This window comes from Mizuhopecten yessoensis, unplaced genomic scaffold (genome assembly GCF_002113885.1).
Source record: "Mizuhopecten yessoensis strain PY_sf001 unplaced genomic scaffold, ASM211388v2 scaffold716143, whole genome shotgun sequence".
Classification (NCBI taxonomy): Eukaryota; Metazoa; Mollusca; class Bivalvia; order Pectinida; family Pectinidae; genus Mizuhopecten; species Mizuhopecten yessoensis.
In genome coordinates this window covers 136,373-162,328 of record NW_018479969.1, presented here as the reverse complement: position 1 = coordinate 162,328, position 25,956 = coordinate 136,373, and the positions used below count along the sequence as shown (strand labels likewise).

General features: G+C 38.1%; 2 protein-coding genes across 5 annotated transcripts in view; one reads left to right on the top strand and one right to left on the bottom strand.

Moving 5' to 3' along the window:
• The first annotated feature begins 1,129 nt into the window (after window positions 1–1,129).
• Window positions 1,130–13,536, top strand: LOC110441835 (putative uncharacterized protein YghX). 4 transcript variants are annotated; one of them, XM_021485100.1, is made up of 4 exons: window positions 1,130–1,252; window positions 2,383–2,401; window positions 11,889–12,221; window positions 12,986–13,536. In XM_021485100.1, the coding sequence occupies exons 3-4, from the start codon at window positions 11,901–11,903 to the stop codon at window positions 13,346–13,348; spliced, it is 684 nt and encodes a 227-aa protein (XP_021340775.1). In that variant the 5' UTR covers window positions 1,130–1,252; window positions 2,383–2,401; window positions 11,889–11,900; the 3' UTR covers window positions 13,349–13,536. The 4 variants fall into 4 exon arrangements, with proteins under 4 accessions (XP_021340775.1, XP_021340777.1, XP_021340774.1 ...); XM_021485102.1 differs by lacking the exon at window positions 2,383–2,401; XM_021485099.1 differs by lacking the exons at window positions 1,130–1,252; window positions 2,383–2,401 and adding an exon at window positions 6,548–6,686 and having other exon boundaries at window positions 12,986–13,535.
• Window positions 13,537–20,235: 6,699 nt separating this feature from the next.
• The window catches only part of LOC110441827, a 7,657-nt gene continuing 1,936 nt past the window's right edge, over window positions 20,236–25,956 (bottom strand). Inside the window, exon 2 of the mRNA XM_021485092.1 lies at window positions 20,236–23,718. Coding sequence (XP_021340767.1) covers window positions 21,480–23,708 — 2,229 coding nt within the window. The 5' untranslated portion in view covers window positions 23,709–23,718 and the 3' untranslated portion in view covers window positions 20,236–21,479. The remainder of the gene's footprint in view (window positions 23,719–25,956) is intronic.

The window sequence follows — 25,956 nt, the reverse complement described above, 5'->3', positions numbered from 1 at the left end:
TAGCATGTGATAATGTGTGCAGTTTTCTAGTCTGCGATGAGGTGGCCTGTTTAAGAAGGGTTTAGTATTGAAGATGTTATTGATAATGAGTGCAATATCAAGGTTGATATTATTATGGCAGTATGATAAAGTAGGATTGGTGGACAATCTGTTATATTCCGTCTTTGCGCATTGCAGAGTTATCTTCTCTTGGGAGCAGGTATTGATTGTTACGTCACTTGTTTGTGCAGGGACGTATACTCTATATACTGTCCCTGGTTTGTGAGAGTAACGTCATCAATCTTTGAGAAAACGACGTAATTTGCTTTCACAAACCAATGACGTAACAATCAATACCTGCTCCCAAGAGAAGATCACTCTGCAATACGCAAAGACGGAATAATCAAGAATATGAAACATTGGAGAAATTGATGGAATTGTTGTAAGATAAAGCAATTGCATTGATGTCAGGTGAAGGTGACAGAATGAATGACAGACTGTTGAGGACAAGGTGATATTGTGAGAGAATGTAGGAATGGTGGTGTTGACAGAGATGAGACTGGAGAGATTAAACTAAAGAAACACGGAAATAGAGATAACGAGCGCAAAGTTGAGAAACAATAACCATTGAACTGGAATTGCACTTGAGATAATTCATTATTCCCCAGACCGTGCTAGGCGGCCGGTCACATATTTAGGCGGCCGGTCCAATTATGAAGGAGAGGTTTTAAAATGTTGCCTGGAGCTGTAAGGCATTTACAAATATTTAGATTATCTCAATTTAAAAAAAAAAACTCCTGGTGCTATAATGGGGGGATAATTGTCATCGTGATTCTTGGTAGTGATTTTTTGTTGAATACTGGAATTATTGCAGGTGAATTGTGGGGGGTGATATTATCTATGATAAACATATTGTATTTATTTTAGAAAAGGGCAAATGGGACATTGTACTCAACGTTAACCTGGGTTTCATTCCAATAACAATCAAGATGTGAGGGTATTATCACGCTATCAACGAACACTATATTAACATTTGTGAGGATGTTTTTGGGTGTACAATTTCTAGGTAACAGAGATAGGTCATGCACCCGGATTAAATAAATTATTCACCGGAAGTCCCATAGACACAAAACACGCTCCGACACGTAAACGGCTATTATTGACTGCATGCCACTGCCCATATGTGTGCAAATCTGCTGGCGCGCCTTTTATATAGACATTCTGCTCCGATCGTCAAGACCAGCACGCACAAGTAGTGTCTGTTCCACTCCAGGTAGGGGTAAATCAATTGCACAATCGTTGATTATCTTGTTGATTAACATGGATGTTGCCTCTTCTACATATAAATGTATACTTTGTATATGACTGTATCACATATTATCTTACTCTTCGTATCTGCACTGTACACGTGACAAGCGATGTCATTATGTAAGCCCACTATTTCATGCATATCAGCAAGTACATTGTAATCACCAGCGCAACCCTTAACTACTGGGCGCATAGCTGTACACTAGCGTCTAGCTTCGCGCTAGAAGACATTTCCCTTTGCCCAATCGGTAGAGCGGGGGAAAGGCAGAAAAGGGGTTCCTGGTCCGATCCCAGTGAGAAGCATACTGTTCTCTTTTCTGTTTCACGCACTTGTAATTAGATTATTTACAAGTTAATACTTTGGTAGGTTTCGAACGCCGCAGTTATGGACTGCTTGTTTTGTCAGTGTATCCAATTCGCCACCAACATTCGTATGCAATGATGTCACATATATTGGGCACTAATTCATTGTAACTAAAATGGTATTTAAATGCACGGAATAACCCTAACTGTTTGCTAAAGATGTACTCCAGAGTTTAAAAACACTGTAAGATCAGCCTTTCCAACAGCGTTATCACAATTTAATCTGCGATTCAGCTCCGAGGGGAATTGTTTGATTAACTGCGAGCCAGTTGAAGTATATATGTTCAGATAATTTAGTCATACCTAAAATTGAGATTCGCAAAATACTTTGGAATCTGCAGCTGATTTCTCCCTTATATTCTACTACTAAGGTTAAGTAAATCAGGCTTATACCTAATATATATGTACCTATTTACTAGAAGATCTTATGGTTTATTTACGGGTTTCTTTGTATATATTGATTATGAAGGGGACCCCTTGGCACGCTTCTGGATTTTATGGCTGCCGTTCAGTCGTTTTATTGCCGATAAATTATGATACAAACAATGCTTAGGAAAGGAAAAGATGCCTTTCAAGCTGAAGTTTATTTACACAGCTTTAAATCTAATGATCCCTATTTGTGACTTTCTGATTTCCTGGCTTATTAATACAAATATATCGCCATATGTCTCATTTCAGAGTTAGGTTAAATAATGTCTGTAAAACTAAAGCTTTGTTTTTTGTTTTGTTTAGTGTTAAAAGCAGCCTGCAGGTGAGAAACCTTTTCTATTCATTGTGTTATCAAATCTGAAAACGGATCATAACAGTCTTAGACATCATGTACATGTACAATTGAAGTTAGATTAGCTTTCAGACACTTGACCTAAAGCTGTAACTGCCGACATGCCGATACTATGACGCAATGAGGAAGAAGTGTTTTAGTAAGAGTAAATCAATATTTGACGACACTCCACAGATAGCCAATGACCTCGAACCTTCCAACTTCCTTGTTACCAATGGCGCACGTGTTTTATTTATAGACGCACATTGATAAATTAGTCTGAATAGGACTGAAGCTGTTCAAACTGCCAATGTGGGCTTTACACTTAAACTCCAACAACTCAATCACTGGTTTCTAGCAGATGTTGAAGCGATCTTGATGTGTAAAATTAGGAAGTAATATCGATATTCCAGACGTTTTGGGGGTTTTGATCAAAACTTGGTAAAAATCCCAACATTATTAACGGTACATGTAGAAAGAGAGAAAAGCTTTTGAACTCCGAACATGGACCGACCCTTACACTCTCGCTATGACAATCACATTTCTGGAGCGTGACAAGTTGCGTAAAAAAATAAATAAATCAATAATGGAGTTATAAATGCTTTTAAGAAATATTTCAGTTTTAACTACGTATTTAAATAACATATAGAAAATAAGAATATCTAAAAGAAGTAGCAAAATTGTTAAGTTTTGTACAGAGAATTAAAAAAGAATGTTGCCAAAAAATACAGCAAATGGATTGGACACAAGTTATAAAACAAATATAAAGGCAAATACACAAGCAGACTCACAAACCCATATTCATGTATTGTTTTAAGGTTGTTCTCCTAGTTCATAAAGGTAAAAGCCTACTACTTTTTCTAATTAGAATATGTTCCTGGTTTTGATGAAAATATGTACATTTCAACATATTGCTAAGTAGAGTCCACGGGTAAATGTTGGTTACCACACAGGAGGTTAATCAAGGTTATTGCCAATGTCAATAGCCAGTGTGTTTATACTTTGAAATAGTGTGAGCCTCTTTTGAGTAAAGTTAGTACAGTTGGAAAGGGGCCGCGGTGTCCAAGTCTGCCATTCTGCTACCACTAGCCTCCACCACTGGGTCGCGGGTTCGAGACCTACGTGGGGCAGTCGCCAGGTACCGGTCATAGATCGGTGTTTTTTCTATGGGAACTCCAGCTTTCCTCCACCACCAAAACCTGTCAGGTCCTTAGATGACCATCGCTGGTAATAGAAAACAAACAAACAAACAAACAAACAAGGGTACAGTTAAAAAGAAGGGATACACATACTAACAGGGTTGACCACAGTTACACTCAGGACCTTCAACAAGGACAACCCGAAATAAATTATACATTAAATAGCTATATTTATGCCTCAGTGTGGTGTGAACACTATTAAGTTTTCTGTCTCCGAAATTGAAAGACACAAATGGGGAGTTTGTACTGGAAAGTCAAATCGGTTTCGTTATAAATATGGAGTATGGTTACCAATCGTATACTATTGAGAAATTCTGGAGTCATATGATTTTTTAAAATTTTATATAGAAGATTTGGTTTCCGTCGCTTCTTCTGTAAGAAAATCGTTCTAGTACACCATAAAAACATGTATTGGTTGCGAAAGATGGTAATAAAGCGTGTATACGGGCGGCTTCGCGCTGCGCTTTCTCTAGTAAGTTGGATTCATACACAATACAGCCGTCCCATACTTCACATGCGTATTAGAGACCGGGTACTATAAAACATTTCCATATTTTAAATATATTTCACGTATATTTTAGTTTACGAATCATTGACTTTTTTTCACAACTGATTTACTATACCTTTCCGTTTACTTTATAAACGTCTGGAATACTCTTATGGAGTGACTGATACCGCACTATGCTGGATACAGTCATACCTGAGTGAACGACGGTGTGTTGCCATTGTATCTGCCACCTCACATGACAAAGTACTAGATTTCGGGGTTCCTCAAGGGTCGGTGTTAGGACCACGAAAATATTGTATGTACTCCAAACCGATTGGAGAGATTTGTCGTAGCCATAGCCTTCGCTATCATTGCTATGCCGATGACACACAAATTTACATGTTCATAAAACCACAGGACCGTTGGAATACAGTCTCAGAAAGTCTGGAAGCTTGTCTGACAGATATCAGTATCTGGATGAACGCCAACATGCTTAAACTTAATCAGGAAAAGACGGAACTGATCGTCTTTTCCCCAAAGTGTCAGCAAACAATGGCTCTCCAGCTCAAGGTCGGGGCCAGAACTATTGAGACTGTTCCAGCTGTTAAAAACCTAGGGGTATAATTTGACAGTTCTCTGAACATGGAGAAACAAGTGAACGCTATTGCCAAATCCTGTTACTACCAGATCAGGAACATCGGCTGTATTCGGCAGTTTCTAACTGCATATGAATGCACGATTTTGGTGCATTCACTTGTTACCTCTCGGTTGGATTGTGGTAACGCCCTGCTCTGTGGTATATCTGACAAACTAACTAGTCGTCTGCAGAGGGTCCAGAATACTGCAGCACGGCTAGTTACTCGTACTCGAAAGAGAGAGCACATCACACCTGCGCTTTATTCGTTGCACTGGTTACTTGTACGATACAGGTCGCACTACAAAATTCTGGTATACACATACAAGGCACTGAATGGAACAGCTCTTCAGTACCTACAGGAGCTTGTTACCCTGTATCAGCCGTCAAGATCACTGCGGTCGGAGTGAGAATCTGTGTTGTGTGTCCCAAAATCTCGTACTGTGACCTACGGAAAAAGATGCTTTGGGAGGGTTTCGGCTACGTTGTGGAATAGCTTACCATCTGCTATTAGGAAGTCAAATACCCTGGCTAAGTTCAAGAGGGACCTCTTCACGTCTGCATTTTAGAATCTTTGCAAAGGCGTCATGTAAATACCACCCTTTTATTTGTTCAATTATGTGCACATTGCTTGTTAAATGTATGAAAGTGATTGCAAGCCTTTGTTGTTTGTTTTCACAATTATAACCGTTACTATTATCCATATGTTGTAACGCGCCTTAGAGTAACTTTACAAATTATATAGGGCGCTATATAAATGGTGTATATGATTATTATTATTATTTACCTTAAAGCTAAACCTCATTCACAAGGGTCTATGACATTCGCTTAAGTTGAGAAATTCATTATTAAATAGTTTTTTCCAAATTTTCTTCCAATTATCAACGTTTGAAAAATACAACATGTTTTGCTCGGATTGAAATCTACCAGCCACTTGTTGGTTCATTTACTTAGTGATCGTAGTTCAGAACAGTCCCTCTTTACATGATGAGCTAGTTGTTAGTGATGTGTCGTCTACACAGACGAAAAGTGGAGTAGAAAATGAACTTTTCTTTCTGTTGTTTTTAAGGGATGTACTTATTTAGCCAACTTTATTATCCTCCAGTTATACCCTATGCATTTTAGAGTCCTTTATGCCAAAATCGATTAAATGCTTTGAAAGATCTCAAAATACTAAGCACGCGTGTTTTGTTTCTGCAAAAGGTATATAGGTACTATGATCAATTTTCATAAGTTGATAAACAGTACAATGTTTTTGGTATAAAACCGGACTAAAATTTGCATAAGAAGAATATGTGTTGGATTCATCTTTAATAATTTCTGTCAATTAACAAATAGAAGATGATGTGTTATTTTCATCCGGATAACATTTGTTGGTTCTGCCTTTGTATTTTGTTCATTGAGCTGGGCCGGCGGTGTTCCGGGTGACGCTATGTAAAACAGAAGGTCCTATTATCTTCCGTAGTGTTACACACGTGGTTGAAGCTACCACACTTGTTAAAGTAAAATCACGTGTAGATAGGGTAACACAGGAGATTGTACTTAATCAGAATCTGTAAAGCTACGTTGTAAGTGTTACAGGAAGCACATTTGAGTATGGTGGCCAAGACCTGAATAATGTATCTATATACGTTGACTTTATCAAAATCAATAAGCTCCACACCATCACCGTCTGCTTTTTTCAATGACTGTGAATTATTGGCATTTATTGACATTTACTTTTTATATTCGTTTGTGCCTGGAACTCGTTTTCGGAGAAAACGATGCATTCATAATTCCACGAATCCATTCCAGGATGTTTAATTTCTTATCAGTTGGCTGCCATTGGTCAGCTGGCCGGGTATGCACTTTCTATCACATATACACACTTACACCAGTACTTGTCATAGACTCGTAAGTTAAAGCCGGATAGGAACACTCGTCAGCTTAACCAGTCACGTACGGTGCCGTATACAGGTAAGTTATCCGATGTTTCAGACCAAACACATATTCATAATCATATCCTCAAAAACAGGGAAGGCATGATTGCTTTTAGTCTAGAGACAGAATCATTCACACTCTCTGTACTTGTATGGCTATTCACAATGCTTATCACAACTAGGTATAGTCAGGTCTTTTTTATTTGTATGCCACTCACGATCGTTCATAACCGTATCTGTTTACCCTACGATACACTTCAGGGCATGTAGATTATGTCTGCGTGCAAATAGTGTGTTCTTTCGAACACAATTTTATAACACGGTTACCATATACTTATCGAAAGATGCGAAACATGTACTTAATGTAACGCGGTAAACATGTAATTAACGTCACACGATAAACATGTACTTTAGGTTACACGGTAATCATGTATTTTAGGTTACACGGTAAACAGGTACTTAACGTTACACGGCAAACATGTACTTAACGTAACACGATAAACATGTACTTAACGTCAAACGGTAAACATGTATTTTAGGTTACACGGTAAACATGTACTTAACGTAACACGGTACACATGTACTTAACGTCACACGGTAAACATGTGCTTTAGGTTACACGGTAACCGTGTATTTAACGTAACACGGTAAACATGTGCTTTAGGTTACACGGTAAACATGTACTTTACGTCACACGGTTAACATGTACTTAACGTCTCAGGGTAAACATGTACTTAACGTAACACGATAAACATGTACTTAACGTCACACGGTAAACATGTACTTTAGGTTACACGGTAAACATGTACTTTAGGTTACACGGTAAACATGTACTTTACATAATACGGTGGACATGTACTTAACGTGACACGGTAAACATGTACTTTACGTCACACGGCAAACATGTACTTTACATCACACGTTAAACATGAACTCTAGGTTGCACGGTTAACAGGTACTTTACGTCACACGGTAAACATGCGCTTTACGTAACACGGTAAACATGTACTTTAGGTTACACGGTAAACATGTACTTTAGGTTACACGTTAAGCATGTATTTTAGGTTACATGGTAAACATGTACTTAACGTAACACGGTAAACATGTACTTTACGTCACACGGTAAACATGTACTTTACGTCACACGGTTAACATGTACTTTAGGTTACCCGTAAACATGTACTTTAGGTTACACGTTAAACATGTATTTTAGGTTACATGGTAAACATGTACTTTACGTCACACGGTAAACATGTACTTTAAGTCACACGGTAAACATGAACTTTAGGTTACCCGTAAACATGTACTTTAGGTTACACGTTAAACGTGTATTTTAGGTTACATGGTAAACATGTACTTAACGTTATACGGTAAACTTGTACTTTAGGTTACACGTGAAACATGTACTTAACGTAACACGGTAAACATTTACTTTACTTAACACGGTAAACATGTACTTTGCGTAACACGGTAAAAATGTACTTTACATCACACAGTTAACTTGTACTTTACGCCAAACGGTAAAAAACTTAACATGTGCTTTGTGTAACACGGTAAACATGCACTTTTCATCACACGGTTAACATGTACTTAACGTAACACGGTAAACATGTTCTTAACGTAACACGGTAAACATGTACTTAACGTAACACGGTAAACATGTACTTTACTTAACACGGTAATCATTTGAGTATGGTGGCCAAGACCTGAAAAAATGTATCTATAAGCTACACACAATCACCGTTGGCTTTTTTCAATGACTGTGAATTATCGCCATTTATTGACATTAACTTTCTGTATTCGTTTGTGCCTGGAACTCGTTTTCGGAGAAAACGATGCATTCATAATTCCACGAATCCATTCCAGGATGTTTAATTTCTGATCAGTTGGCTGCCATTGGTCAGCTGGCCGGGTATGCACTTTCTATCACATATAAACACTTAAACCAGTACTTGTCATAGACTCGTAAGTTATAGCCGGATAAGGACACTCAACATCTAAACCAGTCACGTACGGTACCGTATACAGGTAAGGTATCCGATATTTCAGACCAAACACATATACATAATCACATCCTCAAAAACAGGGAAGACATTTAACATATTTTGCGTATCACATTATTGCTTTTAGTCTAGAGACAAAATCTTCCACACTCTCTGTTCTTGTACGGCTATTCACAATGCTCATCACAACTTCACGGTAAACATGTACTTTACGTTACATAGTAAAAATGTACTTTACATCACACAGTTAACATATACTTAACGTCACACGGTAAACATTTACTTTAGGTTACACGGTAAACATGTACTTTAGGTTACACGGTAAACAGGTACTTTACGTTACATAGTAAAAATGTACTTTACATCACACAGTTAACATATACTTAACGTCACACGGTAAACATTTACTTCAGGTTACACGGTTAACATGTACATAACGTCACACGGTAAACATTTACTTTACGTAACACGGTAAATATGTACTTAACGTCACACGGTAAACATGTACTTAACATAACAAGGTAAACATGTACTTAACGCGCAACGGTCAACATGTACTTAACATAACACGGTAAGCATGTACTTTAGGTTACACGGTAAACACGTACTTAACGTTACACGGTAAAAATGTACTTTACATCACACAGTTAACATATATTTAACGCCAAACGGTAAACATGTACTTTTCGCCAAACGGTAAAAAACTTAACATGTGCTTTGTGTAACATGGTAAACATGCACATTACATCACACGGTTAACATGTACTTTACGTAACACGGTAAACATGTACTTAAGGTTACACGGTAAATATGTTCTCAACGTAACACGTTAAACATGTACTTTACGTCACACGGTTAACGTGTACTTTTGGTGACACGGCAAACATGTACTTTATGATCACGGTAAACATGTACTTTAGGTTACACGGTACACATGTACTTTAGGTTGCAGGGGTAACATGTATTTCAGGTTACATGGTAAACATGTACCTTACGTAACACGGTAAACATGTACTTAACGTAACACGGTAAAAATGTACTTTACGTTAAACGGTAAACATGTACTTTAGGTTACACGGTAAACAAGTACTTTACGAACATGGTAAACATGTACTTTAGGTTACACGGTAAACATGTACTTTAAATTACACGTTAAACATGTACCTTACGTAACACGGTAAACATGAACTTAACGTAATCGGTAAACATGTACTTTACGTTACACGGTAAACATGTACTTAACATTACACGTTAAACATGTACATTACGTAACACGATAAACATGTGCTTTAGGTTACACGGTAAACATGTACTTAACGTAACATGGTAAACATGTACTTTACGTTACACGGTAAACATGTACTGAACGTAACACGGTAAACATGTACTTTAAATTACACGTTAAACATGTACTTTACGTAACACGGTAAACATGAACTTAACGTAATCGGTAAACATGTACTTAACGTAACACGGTAAACATGTACTTAACGTATCACGTTAAACATGTACTTAACGTAACACGGTAAACATGTACTTTACGTTAGACGGTAGACATGTACTTAACGTAACATGGTAAACATGTACTTTACGTTACACGGTAAACATGTACTTATCGTAACACGTTAAACATGTACTTAACGTATCACGTTAAACATGTACTTAACGTAACACGGTAAACATGTACTTAACGAAACACGTTAAACATGTACTTTACGTAACACGGTTAACATTTACTTTACGTAACACGTTTTACAGGTACTTGTTTAACATTGTAAACATGTACTTAACGAAACACGTTAAACATGTACTTTACGTAACACGTTTTACAGGTACTTGTTTAACATGCACATTATATCTGTCATTTGTGTTAAAGTTAAAGTTATATGTTACCTGACGATTGATACCTGTGACATGTGGTTTAAGGGTATACACTACCTTACAAACAGTACCTATAATGTGGTATGTTAGTCAATACTATTATTTAACCAGTCAACCATTCAATACAGCGATCCTTTTGCGTCTTTTCCGTCTTTGCGTATTGCAGAGTTATCTGCTCTTGAAAGCAGGTATTGATTGTTACGTCATTTGTTTGTGAAAGTAACGTAATCAATTTTTGAGAAAACGACGTAATTTTTCTCACACAAACCAATGACGTAACAATCAATACCTGCTCACAAGAGAAGATAACTCTGCAATACGCAAAGACGGAATACTTCAACGTGATATTCTAAACAGTTTATTTTTGCATTTTTATGTGTTATTGGCGACAACTCAGATGTTATTTATACCTTTTCACTGTGTAAAATGAATAAAATATTATAGAAATCTCCATATCTCAACCCTGATCAACCTTCAATCTGACTGTAATTGAAAGTTGTTGGTTTAACTTTGTTTAACATTGTTGGTTGATGGTGTGATGCTTTTTATCTGATTAACCTTCGACCAATATCAAAATCGGGCCCCTCCTGTCCTTCACGCTATTAGCTCTTGGGCCGGGAGGAGTTTATTTCAGACGAATATTGAGAAGGTTCTTTCTGACAATTAGTGGTTGATTCGACTGGGAAAAATAAAGAAGATATTTTGACGATTTTCTCGAAAAAAAACAAGTTTTGTTTGAGTTATATAGACAAAGACCAGCTGTAACCTGTGTAACTAGTTATCACAGGAGTGTCTAGTCCGATCAGACTCTTAATTGGTGTTTTTTTTATGACACAGGCTCCGCCCTATAAGAGAAAGTTATTTCGGAAAAATGATGAACGCTATTCGTGGATCCAGATTCTGATTTAGGCTTTTAAATAAAGCAAATGAGAGGAATGTGTTTTTTTTCTTTGGAAAAATCGACAGGCTTGCGGGCGATGGCAGTTTTAGCCCTTAAAACACACATTAAATCCGCAAATACAATGCTATCTATACAGGCTAAAAGTGCATACTGTCAAATACAATGCTAACTATACAGGCTAAAAGTGCATACTGACACATACAATGCTATCTATACAGGCTAAAAGAGCATACTGTCAAATACAATGCTATCTATACAGGCTAAAAGTCCATACTGTCAAATACAATGCTATCTATACAGGCTAAAAGTGCATACTGTCAAATGCAATGCTATCTATACAGACTTAAAGTGCATACTGTCAAATACAGTGCTATCTATACAGGCTAAAAGTGCATACTGTCTTTGGCTTTTGGACTAAATGTTCATTACATAAACATTTTCACATCTTTTTCAGATTGTAGGTGCCATGGCTTCAAATCAAATTTCATTTGCCTCAGAAAACAAAAAGGGGAATTGTCCCGGCTTATGTTTCGGGGAAGATTCCAAGTCCAAACAAGGATTGATTGTCCTTCAAGAATGGTGGGGCATAAACGACCAGATCAAGGAAGAGGCTGCAACGATCGAAAAAAAAGGAAAATTTGTGGTACTTGTTCCCGATCTTTACCGGGGAAATGTTACCACGGACAACGAGGAGGCAGGCCACCTTATGGGCAACCTAGACTGGGACGGAGCTGTGAAGGACATTCAGGGAGCGGCAAGGAAGCTGAAAGAGATGGGCTGTACTAAGGTGGGTACAGCATTGATTCTCCTTAGTCTATTGGGCCAGGACCATGCAGTTGTTACAGTGGTTTAACTCATTCACCCCTGAAATTTTATAATGAACTATTCCAACCTTCAAATGTGTCTTCAGGGGTGGATGAGTTAAGGAGAGAGGTGGCGCAGTGGATAGCGTGTTTGCCTTTCGCGTATGCAACTGATGGTTGATTCCCCGATCGAATATAAAAACATGTTGGTAACCTGCCATGGATTTTCTCTCATTGAAAGTTTAAGAACTCCCTGCGTGCTTCAGGGCCAATGAAATTGAATGTAATTTAATAGAAAATGGTATAACGTTTCTCTGGTGGTCGTAAATAAATGATATTTACAGTGTGTTTAGACAACACAGAGAATAATACACGTGGGCTCTCTCTGTCTGTCTGTCTGTCTGTCTGTCTTGTCTGTCTGTCTGTCTGTCTGTCTGTCTCTTGTTAATAATCATAACCTTGTACTCCAAAATATATTATCATAACACAAAAAAGAATGCCAGAATACATATTTTAAAAGAATATCTATTAATGCTTGTTCATTGATCATTTTGCAATGCATCGAAGATATCAGGACTTTCATGTCAAATTAAGCTGTTGAAGAATATTTTGAAAAATATCCGGCTTTGAAGATCTATGTAACATAGCCTGTCGTATTTAGCCGGTTTGTTTTACATACTCCTTATTGGAATGTTAAACAACTCCATATAAAACACTTGTATATCAATCATCTTTTCGACGTTTACAGATTGGAGTGACAGGATTTTGTATGGGCGGGGCATTGTCATTAGCTGCAGCCGTTCGTGTACCGGAAATCGATGCAGCGGCGCCATTTTATGGTATCCCTGATGCCAAACTTGCGGACGTATCAAAAATTCGCATCCCGCTCCAGTGTCATTTTGGCAAAAATGACAATGTAGAAGGGTTCTCCTGCCCTAAGTCGCAAGCCACGCTGAGGAAGAAGTTGGATACGGCTGGCGTTAAATACGAGTTCCATTCCTACGACGCTGGACACGCATTCACCAACCAGAAAGGGCCAAATTATGTCGAAGAGTGCTGTACTGTCGCTTTAGACAGGATGGTAAAATTCATGAACAAAAATCTGTCATAAAAAACTGATCGGACGATAAAAGGTGTGGGGTCACCTGCCCGAACACGTGGGTTTTCTCCGGGTACTCATGTTTCCTCCAACATATAGACCCTCCGCGCGATAACATCCGGGCCAACAAGAGTGATTAATATGAGTTGAAATAACGTGTTTCATAATTGTTGTAAAATAAATAAAGTTTACATATCAATATATAAAAATGACATCGTTTTCAGTTATCAAAATCAGTTTTGCTTGGGAATATATATATATACACAGAAACAGTTGGACCATTACGTTGTATTAAACAAAGGTATACATAAACAGTTAGACCATTACGTTGTGTTATACCCAGGTACACAGAAACAGCTAGACCATTACGTTGTGTTATACCCAGGTATACAGAACCAGTTAGACCATTACGTTGTGTTATACCCAGGTACACAGAAACAGCTAGACCATTACGTTGTGTTATACCCAGGTATACAGAACCAGTTAGACCATTACGTTGTGTTATACCCAGGTATACAGAACCAGTTAGACCATTACGTTGTGTTATACCCAGGTACACAGAAACAGTCAGACCATTACGTTGTGTTATACCCAGGTATACAGAACCAGTTAGACCATTACGTTGTGTTATACCCAGGTACACAGAAACAGTTAGACCATTACGTTGTGGTATACCCAGGTATACAGAAACAGTTAGACCATTACTGTGTATTATACCCAGGTATACAGAAACAGTTGGACCATTACGTTGTATTATACCCAGGTATACAGAATCAGTTGTACCGTTACGTTGTATTATACCCAGGTATACAGAAACAGTTAGACCATTACTGTGTATTATACCCAGGTATACAGAATCAGTTGTACCGTTACGTTGTATTATACCCAGGTATACAGAAACAGTTGGACAATTACGTTGTATTATACCCAGGTATACAGAATCAGTTGTACCGTTACGTTGTATTATACCCAGGTATACAGAAACAGTTAGACCATTACGTTGTATTATACCCAGGCAAACAGAAACAGTTAGACCATTACGTTGTGTTATACCCAGGTACACAGAAACAGTTAGACCATTACGTTGTGTTATACCCAGGTACACAGAAACAGTTAGACCATTACGTTGTATTATACCCAGTTATACAGAAACAGTTAGACCATCACGTTGTATTATACCTAGGTACACAGAAACAATTAGACCATTACTTTGTATTATACCCAGGTATACAGAAACAGTTGGACCATTACGTTGTGTTATACCTAGGTATACAGAAACAGTTAGACCATTACGTTGTATTATACCCAGTTATACAGAAACAGTTAGACCATCACGTTGTATTATACCTAGGTACACAGAAACAGTTAGACCATTACTTTGTATTATACCCAGGTATACAGAAACAGTTGGACCATTACTGTGTATTATACCCAGGTATACAGAATCAGTTGTACCATTACGTTGTATTATACCCAGCTATGCAGAAACAGTTAGACCATTACGTTGTATTATACCCAGGTAAACAGAAACAGTTAGACCATTACTGTGTATTATACCCAGGTATACAGAAACAGTTAGACCATTACTGTGTATTATACCAAGGTAAACAGAAACAGTTAGACCATTACGTTGTATTATACCAAGGTATACAGAAACAGTTGGACCATTACGTTGTATTATACCTAGGTATACAGAAACAGTTAGACCATTACGTTGTATTATACCTAGGTATACAGAAACAGTTAGACCATTACGTTGTATTATACCCAGGTATACAGAAACAGTTAGACCATTACGTTGTATTATACCCAGGTATACAGAAACAGTTAGACCATTACGTTGTATTATACCCAGGTATACAGAAACAGTTAGACCATTACGTTGTATTATACCCAGGTATACAGAAACAGTTAGACCATTACGTTGTATTATACCCAGGTATACAGAAACAGTTAGACCATTACGTTGTATTATACCCAGGTATACAGAAACAGTTAGACCATTACGTTGTATTATACCCAGGTATACAGAAACAGTTAGACCATTACGTTGTATTATACCCAGGTATACAGAAACAGTTAGACCATTACGTTGTATTATACCCAGGTATACAGAAACAGTTAGACCATTACGTTGTATTATACCCAGGTATACAGAAACAGTTAGACCATTACGTTGTATTATACCCAGGTATACAGAAACAGTTAGACCATTACGTTGTATTATACCCAGGTATACAGAAACAGTTAGACCATTACGTTGTATTATACCCAGGTATACAGAAACAGTTAGACCATTACGTTGTATTATACCCAGGTATACAGAAACAGTTAGACCATTACGTTGTATTATACCCAGGTATACAGAAACAGTTAGACCATTACGTTGTATTATACCCAGGTATACAGAAACAGTTAGACCATTACGTTGTATTATACCCAGGTATACAGAAACAGTTAGACCATTACGTTGTATTATACCCAGGTATACAGAAACAGTTAGACCATTACGTTGTATTATACCCAGGTATACAGAAACAGTTAGACCATTACGTTGTATTATACCCAGGTATACAGAAACAGTTAGACCATTACGTTGTATTATACCCAGGTATACAGAAACAGTTAGACCATTACGTTGTATTATACCCAGGTATACAGAAACAGTTAGACCATTACGTTGTATTATACCCAGGTATACAGAAACAGTTAGACCATTACGTTGTATTATACCCAGGTATACAGAAACAGTTAGACCATTACGTTGTATTATACCCAGGTATACAGAAACAGTTAGACCATTACGTTGTATTATACCCAGGTATACAGAAACAGTTAGACCATTACGTTGTATTATACCCAGGTATACAGAAACAGTTAGACCATTACGTTGTATTATACCCAGGTATACAGAAACAGTTAGACCATTACGTTGTATTATACCCAGGTATACAGAAACAGTTAGACCATTACGTTGTATTATACCCAGGTATACAGAAACAGTTAGACCATTACGTTGTATTATACCCAGGTATACAGAAACAGTTAGACCATTACGTTGTATTATACCCAGGTATACAGAAACAGTTAGACCATTACGTTGTATTATACCCAGGTATACAGAAACAGTTAGACCATTACGTTGTATTATACCCAGGTATACAGAAACAGTTAGACCATTACGTTGTATTATACCCAGGTATACAGAAACAGTTAGACCATTACGTTGTATTATACCCAGGTATACAGAAACAGTTAGACCATTACGTTGTATTATACCCAGGTATACAGAAACAGTTAGACCATTACGTTGTATTATACCCAGGTATACAGAAACAGTTAGACCATTACGTTGTATTATACCCAGGTATACAGAAACAGTTAGACCATTACGTTGTATTATACCCAGGTATACAGAAACAGTTAGACCATTACGTTGTATTATACCCAGGTATACAGAAACAGTTAGACCATTACGTTGTATTATACCCAGGTATACAGAAACAGTTAGACCATTACGTTGTATTATACCCAGGTATACAGAAACAGTTAGACCATTACGTTGTATTATACCCAGGTATACAGAAACAGTTAGACCATTACGTTGTATTATACCCAGGTATACAGAAACAGTTAGACCATTACGTTGTATTATACCCAGGTATACAGAAACAGTTAGACCATTACGTTGTATTATACCCAGGTATACAGAAACAGTTAGACCATTACGTTGTATTATACCCAGGTATACAGAAACAGTTAGACCATTACGTTGTATTATACCCAGGTATACAGAAACAGTTAGACCATTACGTTGTATTATACCCAGGTATACAGAAACAGTTAGACCATTACGTTGTATTATACCCAGGTATACAGAAACAGTTAGACCATTACGTTGTATTATACCCAGGTATACAGAAACAGTTAGACCATTACGTTGTATTATACCCAGGTATACAGAAACAGTTAGACCATTACGTTGTATTATACCCAGGTATACAGAAACAGTTAGACCATTACGTTGTATTATACCCAGGTATACAGAAACAGTTAGACCATTACGTTGTATTATACCCAGGTATACAGAAACAGTTAGACCATTACGTTGTATTATACCCAGGTATACAGAAACAGTTAGACCATTACGTTGTATTATACCCAGGTATACAGAAACAGTTAGACCATTACGTTGTATTATACCCAGGTATACAGAAACAGTTAGACCATTACGTTGTATTATACCCAGGTATACAGAAACAGTTAGACCATTACGTTGTATTATACCCAGGTATACAGAAACAGTTAGACCATTACGTTGTATTATACCCAGGTATACAGAAACAGTTAGACCATTACGTTGTATTATACCCAGGTATACAGAAACAGTTAGACCATTACGTTGTATTATACCCAGGTATACAGAAACAGTTAGACCATTACGTTGTATTATACCCAGGTATACAGAAACAGTTAGACCATTACGTTGTATTATACCCAGGTATACAGAAACAGTTAGACCATTACGTTGTATTATACCCAGGTATACAGAAACAGTTAGACCATTACGTTGTATTATACCCAGGTATACAGAAACAGTTAGACCATTACGTTGTATTATACCCAGGTATACAGAAACAGTTAGACCATTACGTTGTATTATACCCAGGTATACAGAAACAGTTAGACCATTACGTTGTATTATACCCAGGTATACAGAAACAGTTAGACCATTACGTTGTATTATACCCAGGTATACAGAAACAGTTAGACCATTACGTTGTATTATACCCAGGTATACAGAAACAGTTAGACCATTACGTTGTATTATACCCAGGTATACAGAAACAGTTAGACCATTACGTTGTATTATACCCAGGTATACAGAAACAGTTAGACCATTACGTTGTATTATACCCAGGTATACAGAAACAGTTAGACCATTACGTTGTATTATACCCAGGTATACAGAAACAGTTAGACCATTACGTTGTATTATACCCAGGTATACAGAAACAGTTAGACCATTACGTTGTATTATACCCAGGTATACAGAAACAGTTAGACCATTACGTTGTATTATACCCAGGTATACAGAAACAGTTAGACCATTACGTTGTATTATACCCAGGTATACAGAAACAGTTAGACCATTACGTTGTATTATACCCAGGTATACAGAAACAGTTAGACCATTACGTTGTATTATACCCAGGTATACAGAAACAGTTAGACCATTACGTTGTATTATACCCAGGTATACAGAAACAGTTAGACCATTACGTTGTATTATACCCAGGTATACAGAAACAGTTAGACCATTACGTTGTATTATACCCAGGTATACAGAAACAGTTAGACCATTACGTTGTATTATACCCAGGTATACAGAAACAGTTAGACCATTACGTTGTATTATACCCAGGTATACAGAAACAGTTAGACCATTACGTTGTATTATACCCAGGTATACAGAAACAGTTAGACCATTACGTTGTATTATACCCAGGTATACAGAAACAGTTGTACCATTACGTTGTATTATACCCAGGTATACAGAAACAGTTAGACCATTACGTTGTATTATACCCAGATATACAGAAACAGTTGGACTATTACGTTGTATTATACCTAGGTATACAGAAACAGTTGTACCATTACGTTGTATTATACCCAGATATACAGAAACAGTTGTACCATTACGTCGTATTATACCCAGGTATACAGAAACAGGTAGACCATTACGTTGTATTATACCCAGGTAAACAGAATCAGGTGGACCATTACGTTGTATTATTCCCAGGTATACAGAAACAGTTAGACCATTCCGTTGTATTATACCCAGGTATACAGAAACAGTTAGACCATTACGTTGTATCATACCCAGGTATACAGAATCAGGTGGACTATTACGTTGTATTATACCCAGGTACACAGAAACAGTTGTACCATTACGTTGTATTATACCCAGGTAAACAGAAACAGTTGTACCATTGCGTTGGATTATACCCAGGTATACAGAAACAGTTAGAGCATTACGTTGTATTATACCCAGATATACAGAAACAGTTGGACTATTCCGTTGTATTATACCTAGGTATACAGAAACAGTTGAACCATTACGTTGTATTATACCCAGGTAAACAGAAACAGTTGTACCATTGCGTTGTATTATACCCAGGTATACAGAAGCAGGTGGACCATTACGTTGTATTATACCCAGGTTTACAGAAACAGTTGTACCATTACGTTGTATTATACCCAGGTTTACAGAAACAGTTAGATCATTACGTTGTATTATACCCAGGTATACAGATACAGTTAGACCATTACGTTGTATTATACCCAGATATACAGAAACAGTTGTACCATTACGTCGTATTATACCCAGGTATACAGAAACAGGTAGACCATTACGTTGTATTATACCCAGGTTTACAGAAACAGTTAGACCATTACGTTGAATTATACCCAGGTATACAGAAACAGTTAGCCCATTACGTTGTATTATACCCAGGTATACAGAATCAGGTGGACCATTATTTTGTTTTATACCCAGGTATATATGATCAGTTGGACCATTACGTTGTATTATACCCAGGTATACAGAAACAGTTGGACTATTACGTTGTATTATACCCAGCTATACAGAATCAGATTGAGCATTACGTTCTAATATACCAAGGTATGCAGAAACAGTACTTTCGGCAAATTAAGTTAACCCGCATTAGGAACAGCATTTTAAGTCCAGTCGACCATGTCAGACCAGATGTGCAATTACTATCATTTAGTTTGGTATAGTTTGTATGAACATTACATGACCAGGATATGGCGCTGAGTAATTTTGGAAACATTGTGAAATAAAAAAGTTCATTACATTTTAGTTTAATGCTTTCGTGTTTAGATGAAATAAAAACGGCTTCTCTTTGTAAGTAGATGTAGTTGACACTGTATATGTTTATTGAGATTTGGTTGTCGGTGTCTATTTCTCGGTGACATCGTGAGAGTTCCTACACAGTAATAGAAGCTTGTAAACACAGTAGAGTTTTAGTTTTAAATATTGTTTTAGATTGAGAAAGTGTTGCATATCAAACAAAAAAATAAAAATGAAATAAATTGTGTCTGCACTTTTTCGACTTGCAAGTTCCTTGTAATCAGTTTATTGTAGCACATAGTTATATATACACATAGTTATATTATAAAAAGAAAAGTTCTCAACAACGAGTCTTTAGTACTTTCATTTCTTCTAGGAGATTATTCAGACAATCTCCCGACAGATTTCTGAGCCATTTGTTCGGTCTTTCCCCTCGTTCAGTTCCTATTAATAGACTGGATATGGATTGTTACTGATATTCCCTAGGCGTATTTTTTTCCCTTTGAGGGCTTATCTCTCCCGTCGACTTACGGGTTACGTTTGTATGTTTTGTATTGTTTAACGGTCCGTCGACAAATAGATGTTTGCAAAAGAATACATTAAACTAAAAGTTTATAGGTTAAAAGGTATAACAGATGCAAAAAATAAAAAGCAAATGATTAAATAAGTAAACTGCAAGTCGAGGTCTGACCCGCGCGTTACCACGATTAACAGCCGAGCTACCTACCTATTAGATAACTATTATAAAAATATGGTTTTATGTCAATATATTACAATAATGATGTCGAAATAATCTGAGAAAATATCGACAACTCGTAAGTTGTATGTCGACGGCGGAAATATGCCTCCATACTTTTCTGTTATCAATCAACTTCCGCTTCCTCCTACAAGATGTTGTTTCTGTCTCACATCAGTTACTGTATAGTAGTATTTAGGGAGGAAGGTTTGGGTTCATAAATAGCACACGTTTCCACAACCATATAAATGATAATAACTATATATTCTCTCTGCCTTCCAGTCTCAACTAAAGAATGACGTCGTCTGCAATGCCATCCTTTCCATCAACCGAAATATAATGCGATTCAGCATTTTAACTACAAGCCCAATATATCCTTCTTTCTTTCACAAAAGATCCTCATCCGACTCCTCCTGTCCACTAAGGCACTCTCTCTCCTTCAACTTGTTAATGGAAATCCACGCATGCCTCGCTATCAATCCACTGAAACAAAGTTTCCTTAATTCTATGGTAAACTTCACGCATTTTTTTTATTACAATGAATGGACTTGATTGTCAAATGGACCTTTTAGTTTGTTATTTACCAGAGTTGCAATGTGAATCAATGTTGAGCACTTTAACGGCCTCTCTGTGAAAGCCCTACAGAGTGCCGCAAAAGCATGTTCGTACTCCCCGAGCTGTCTGTGACAGAACGCCAGTAGGTTCAAGGCCACTGCCTTCTCTGATATATTGATCAGACCACAGCACCACACCATGTCGTCACGGGCCATCAGCTTCGCGATGTTTTGGTCCATCTTCATGCTGCACCAGAACTTCAAGAAACACACGTATACGAGTGGATCTACAAGGACGGTGGGTTTCCTCCCGGGCAATGTGTCAACGTCCGGTTTACCAATCGGAATCGGATTGAGTTCGGTCTGTAGTGGAGTTGGAAGGGTGTCATCTTCCATTTGCAGAAATATCAAATCAGAGATGCACGACATTTTATCATCTGTGACAGCGAGGAATACATTTGTCGTGGCGTATGTCAAGAAGAATTCATCACTGGATAATATAGTGTCAATGTTTATCAACCTTCTATACACTCCATGCTTTTGAGCTGCGACAAATTTCACGAGGATGTCATGACACCTCGAGTAGTCCCCAACGATCACATGTAAGTGACAAGTATTGGCGACACAATTCACGTCATCTGCATCTGTAGTATTGTCGTATGTGTATTCCACCTGGTTAGGTGATACATTACCCAACTCCAAGGACCAGATTAATCGCTGTGTGATGCCATGTATATACTTTTGAATTATCTCCACTTCTTGCCTGCAGGTATACGTGCGGTTGCTAAACAAAACAATGGTCTCTTGTGCAACTGATTTGCAATACTGCAATACCTCTTGTTTGGAGTCCAGGTCTGATAGCTTTATTTGAAACACCATGTTCACTGTAAACGGAAGAAAATGAAATAAATTAGAAGTCATTAGCTTTATCATGCCGCTTTCGAGTTCTGACATCTCCTGGTCGGAGTATTCAGAGGACAACAGTGGGTTTGAGCGACAATGCCGTGACTCTTCTAAAAACGGTGGCGTTCGGCACAGAATTATCATTGGATTTCGCCTGGCCTCCAAACAAATTTGTAAGACACTGCACTTATCCGCCTGAGAATATCTACGGATGAGCAAATTACAGGTTCTGATGAAGTAATGTGGACAGTAATCGTTCTGTATAAACGTGATTAGTTTGTTCAGACACAGTTTAACAGCTGTTAGAAGTTTGTGGGATTGCCAAAGTTCTGGAGATGTTTCCTCAATAGTCCAGAAAAGAGTTGTCTTGATGATGTATGACGTTATCACATTGGGCATTTTGACTTCGAAAAAGAATTTTTTCAGTTGTCGAAGCAAGAGGAAACAATTGATGTGTTTTGCATTCATACTGTGAACCAATGCTTGTTCGATGTGTGCAAACGAAATTCTCCAGTCAAGATGGTTTTTGGTGCATTCTTTACATCCAACAGGAACGACGTAACAACCACGAGGAACCTGCATGTCTATAAATTCCCGTGAGGGCCATCCGTTGGACCTATCCCGTAATATCCATTCGACGGCCACCGACGGCCATTCGGGACACCACATTCCTGTGACTAAATCTAAGTCACCTGGAATCCCTATTCTTGGTACCTCGAAAGAGCTTTTGCAGGTAGCACAAGGCCCCGAGTCGACGACATCAGTGATATCTTTCACCTTGCTGTTAGGAAAAGGTATGGCAACATTATTCTGTAGCACGTTAGCAAAATGCTGATTTATGACATTGCTTAAATAGTTACAATCTGATGTTGTGTCGTACTCAAACAATGACTTTATATCAAAAAGATCTGGGTTGAAGAGTCGGACGTTTCCCTGTTTTTTCAACCTGAGCCTGACATATCCAGAATTGATATTACACGACTGCATCTGAAACAGCCAAGTTGAAACGGGAACTTCAACAAAACGATGCTCGTACACGAAAGAATTTTCGCTCACAAGCATAATGTCGGTATCACTTTCGTTTCCAGTGAAGATGCTAACGTGACCCAAGCCTTCACCCAAACTGCCAAGGATCTTCAACTCCTTCACCCAGCCATGTGACTTATTGACTATTAATGCCACATCTAAAGTCAGTGATACATAGTTAGGTATTCGGTCTCGCATCATTCTTACTACAGTTGAAACAGCTATACCCTCCAGCATGGCATGCAACATCAAACTGTCCTGTTCCTCTCTGGTCGCCATGGAGAAGAATCTGAAAACAATCTTGATATTGTAAGAAATGTATCAAAGTAGCGAACTAGATAATATAACATAATATTGTTTTATCAATATGTTCATGTGTACATTTAATTTGTTCGGTTGTTGGATTTTTTTGCAACATGGCATTTGTTGGTTATCTCATGACGCGTGCAATGTGAGAGAACTAGCATATTTAAAACAAAAACAATTGTGTGCTATATAATATCTCAATATCCAAGATAATATTATTTTATAAAACCAATGAACATCAAAAATATACTAATTCTAGACGAAGTCTTTAAATTGTTATATACAAAAAAAAATCAACAAGTTGATACTATTTCTATAAACCACCTCTATCAAAGGTCAACTTGAGTCAGAAATGTGCATTTTATATATATATTACCAAACATTCTCCAGTTCCTCCAAGGTAGGTGTTCTTAATTTTTCAAATATAACTTCCCCGATTGATCAAAGATTAAATGTTCCATTTTTACACTTACTCATTAGAAAAAAATGACGATAGGCTTGGAAAATACCAAAAAAAATCGTGGAATTAGGTTACCTTCCTAAGTCCATGGACAAGTATGCAAGTAAATAATGCAGCGTGCTTGCTGCTTTACATTTTCTGCAAAGTACACTTGTTTTCCAATGTAGTTGAAATAATATTTAGATGTTATATCAGTGATCGACCACTGTATATATCAGTGATCGACTAAGTCTATACCAGTGAACGGCTAAGTCTATACCAGTGATCGGTCACTGTCTATACCAGTGATCGGTCACTGTCTATACCACCGATCGGCCACTGTCTATACCAGTGATCGGTCACTCTATACCAGTGATCGGTCACTGTCTATACCGGTGATCGGCCACTGTTTATACCAGTGATCGGTCACTGTTTATACCAGTGATCGGTCACTGTCTATACCAGCGATCGGTCACTGTCTATACCAGTGATCGGTCCCTGTCTATACCAGTGATCGGCCACTGTCTATACCAGTGAACGGCCACTGTTTATACCAGTGATCGATTACTTTCTATACAAGTGATCGGCCACTTATATATCAGTGATCGACTAAGTCTATACCAGTGAACGTCTAAGTCTATACCAGTGATCGGTCACTTTCTATACCAGTGATCGGTCACTGTCTATTCCAGTGATCGGTCACTGGCTATACCACCGATCGGTCACTGTCTATACCAGTGATCGGTCCCTGTCTATACCAGTGATCGGCCACTGTCTATAGCAGTGATCGGCCACTGTCTATACCAGTGATCGGACACTGTTTATACCAGTGATCGGCCACTGTCTATACCAGTGAACGGCCACTGTTTATACCAGTGATCGATTACTTTCTATACAAGTGATCGGCCACTTATATATCAGTGATCGACTAAGTCTATACCAGTGAACGTCTAAGTCTATACCAGTGATCGGTCACTTTCTATACCAGTGATCGGTCACTGTCTATTCCAGTGATCGGTCACTGTCTATTCCAGTGATCGGGCACTGTCTATACCACCGATCGGTCACTGTCTATCCCAGTGATCGGTCACTGTCTATTCCAGTGATCGGTCACTGTCTATTCCAGTGATCGGGCACTGTCTATACCACCGATCGGTCACTGTCTATCCCAGTGATCGGTCACTGTCTATTCCAGTGATCGGTCACTGTCTATTCCAGTGATCGGGCACTGTCTATACCACCGATCGGTCACTGTCTATCCCAGTGATCGGTCACTGTCTATTCCAGTGATCGGGCACTGTCTATACCACCGATCGGTCACTGTCTATCCCAGTGATCGGTCACTGTCTATTCCAGTGATCGGTCACTGTCTATTCCAGTGATCGGTCACTGTCTATACCACCGATCGGTCACTGCCTATACCAGTGATCGGTCACTCTCTATACCAGTGAACATACCAGTGATCGGTCACTCTCTATACCAGTGAACATACCAGTGATCGGTCACTCTCTATACCAGTGATCGGCAAAGTCTATACCAGTGATCGGTCACTGTCTATGCCAGTGATCGGTCACTGTCTATACCAGTGATCGGTCACTGTCTATTCCAGTGATCGGTCACTGTCTATACCACCGATCGGTCACTGTCTATACCAGTGATCGGTCACTGTCTATACCAGTAATCGGTCACTGTCTATACCAGTGATCGGTCACTGTCTATACCAGTGATCGGTCACTCTCTATACCAGTGATCGGTCACTGTCTATACCAGTGATCGGTCACT

Coding starts and splice junctions, on each gene's coding strand:
- LOC110441835 (XM_021485102.1), top strand. CDS start 11,901: ATGGCTTCAAATCAAATTTCATTTGCCTCAGAAAACAAAAAGGGGAAT. Junction 12,222..12,985: donor AAGAGATGGGCTGTACTAAG/GTGGGTACAGCA, acceptor CGACGTTTACAG/ATTGGAGTGACAGGATTTTG.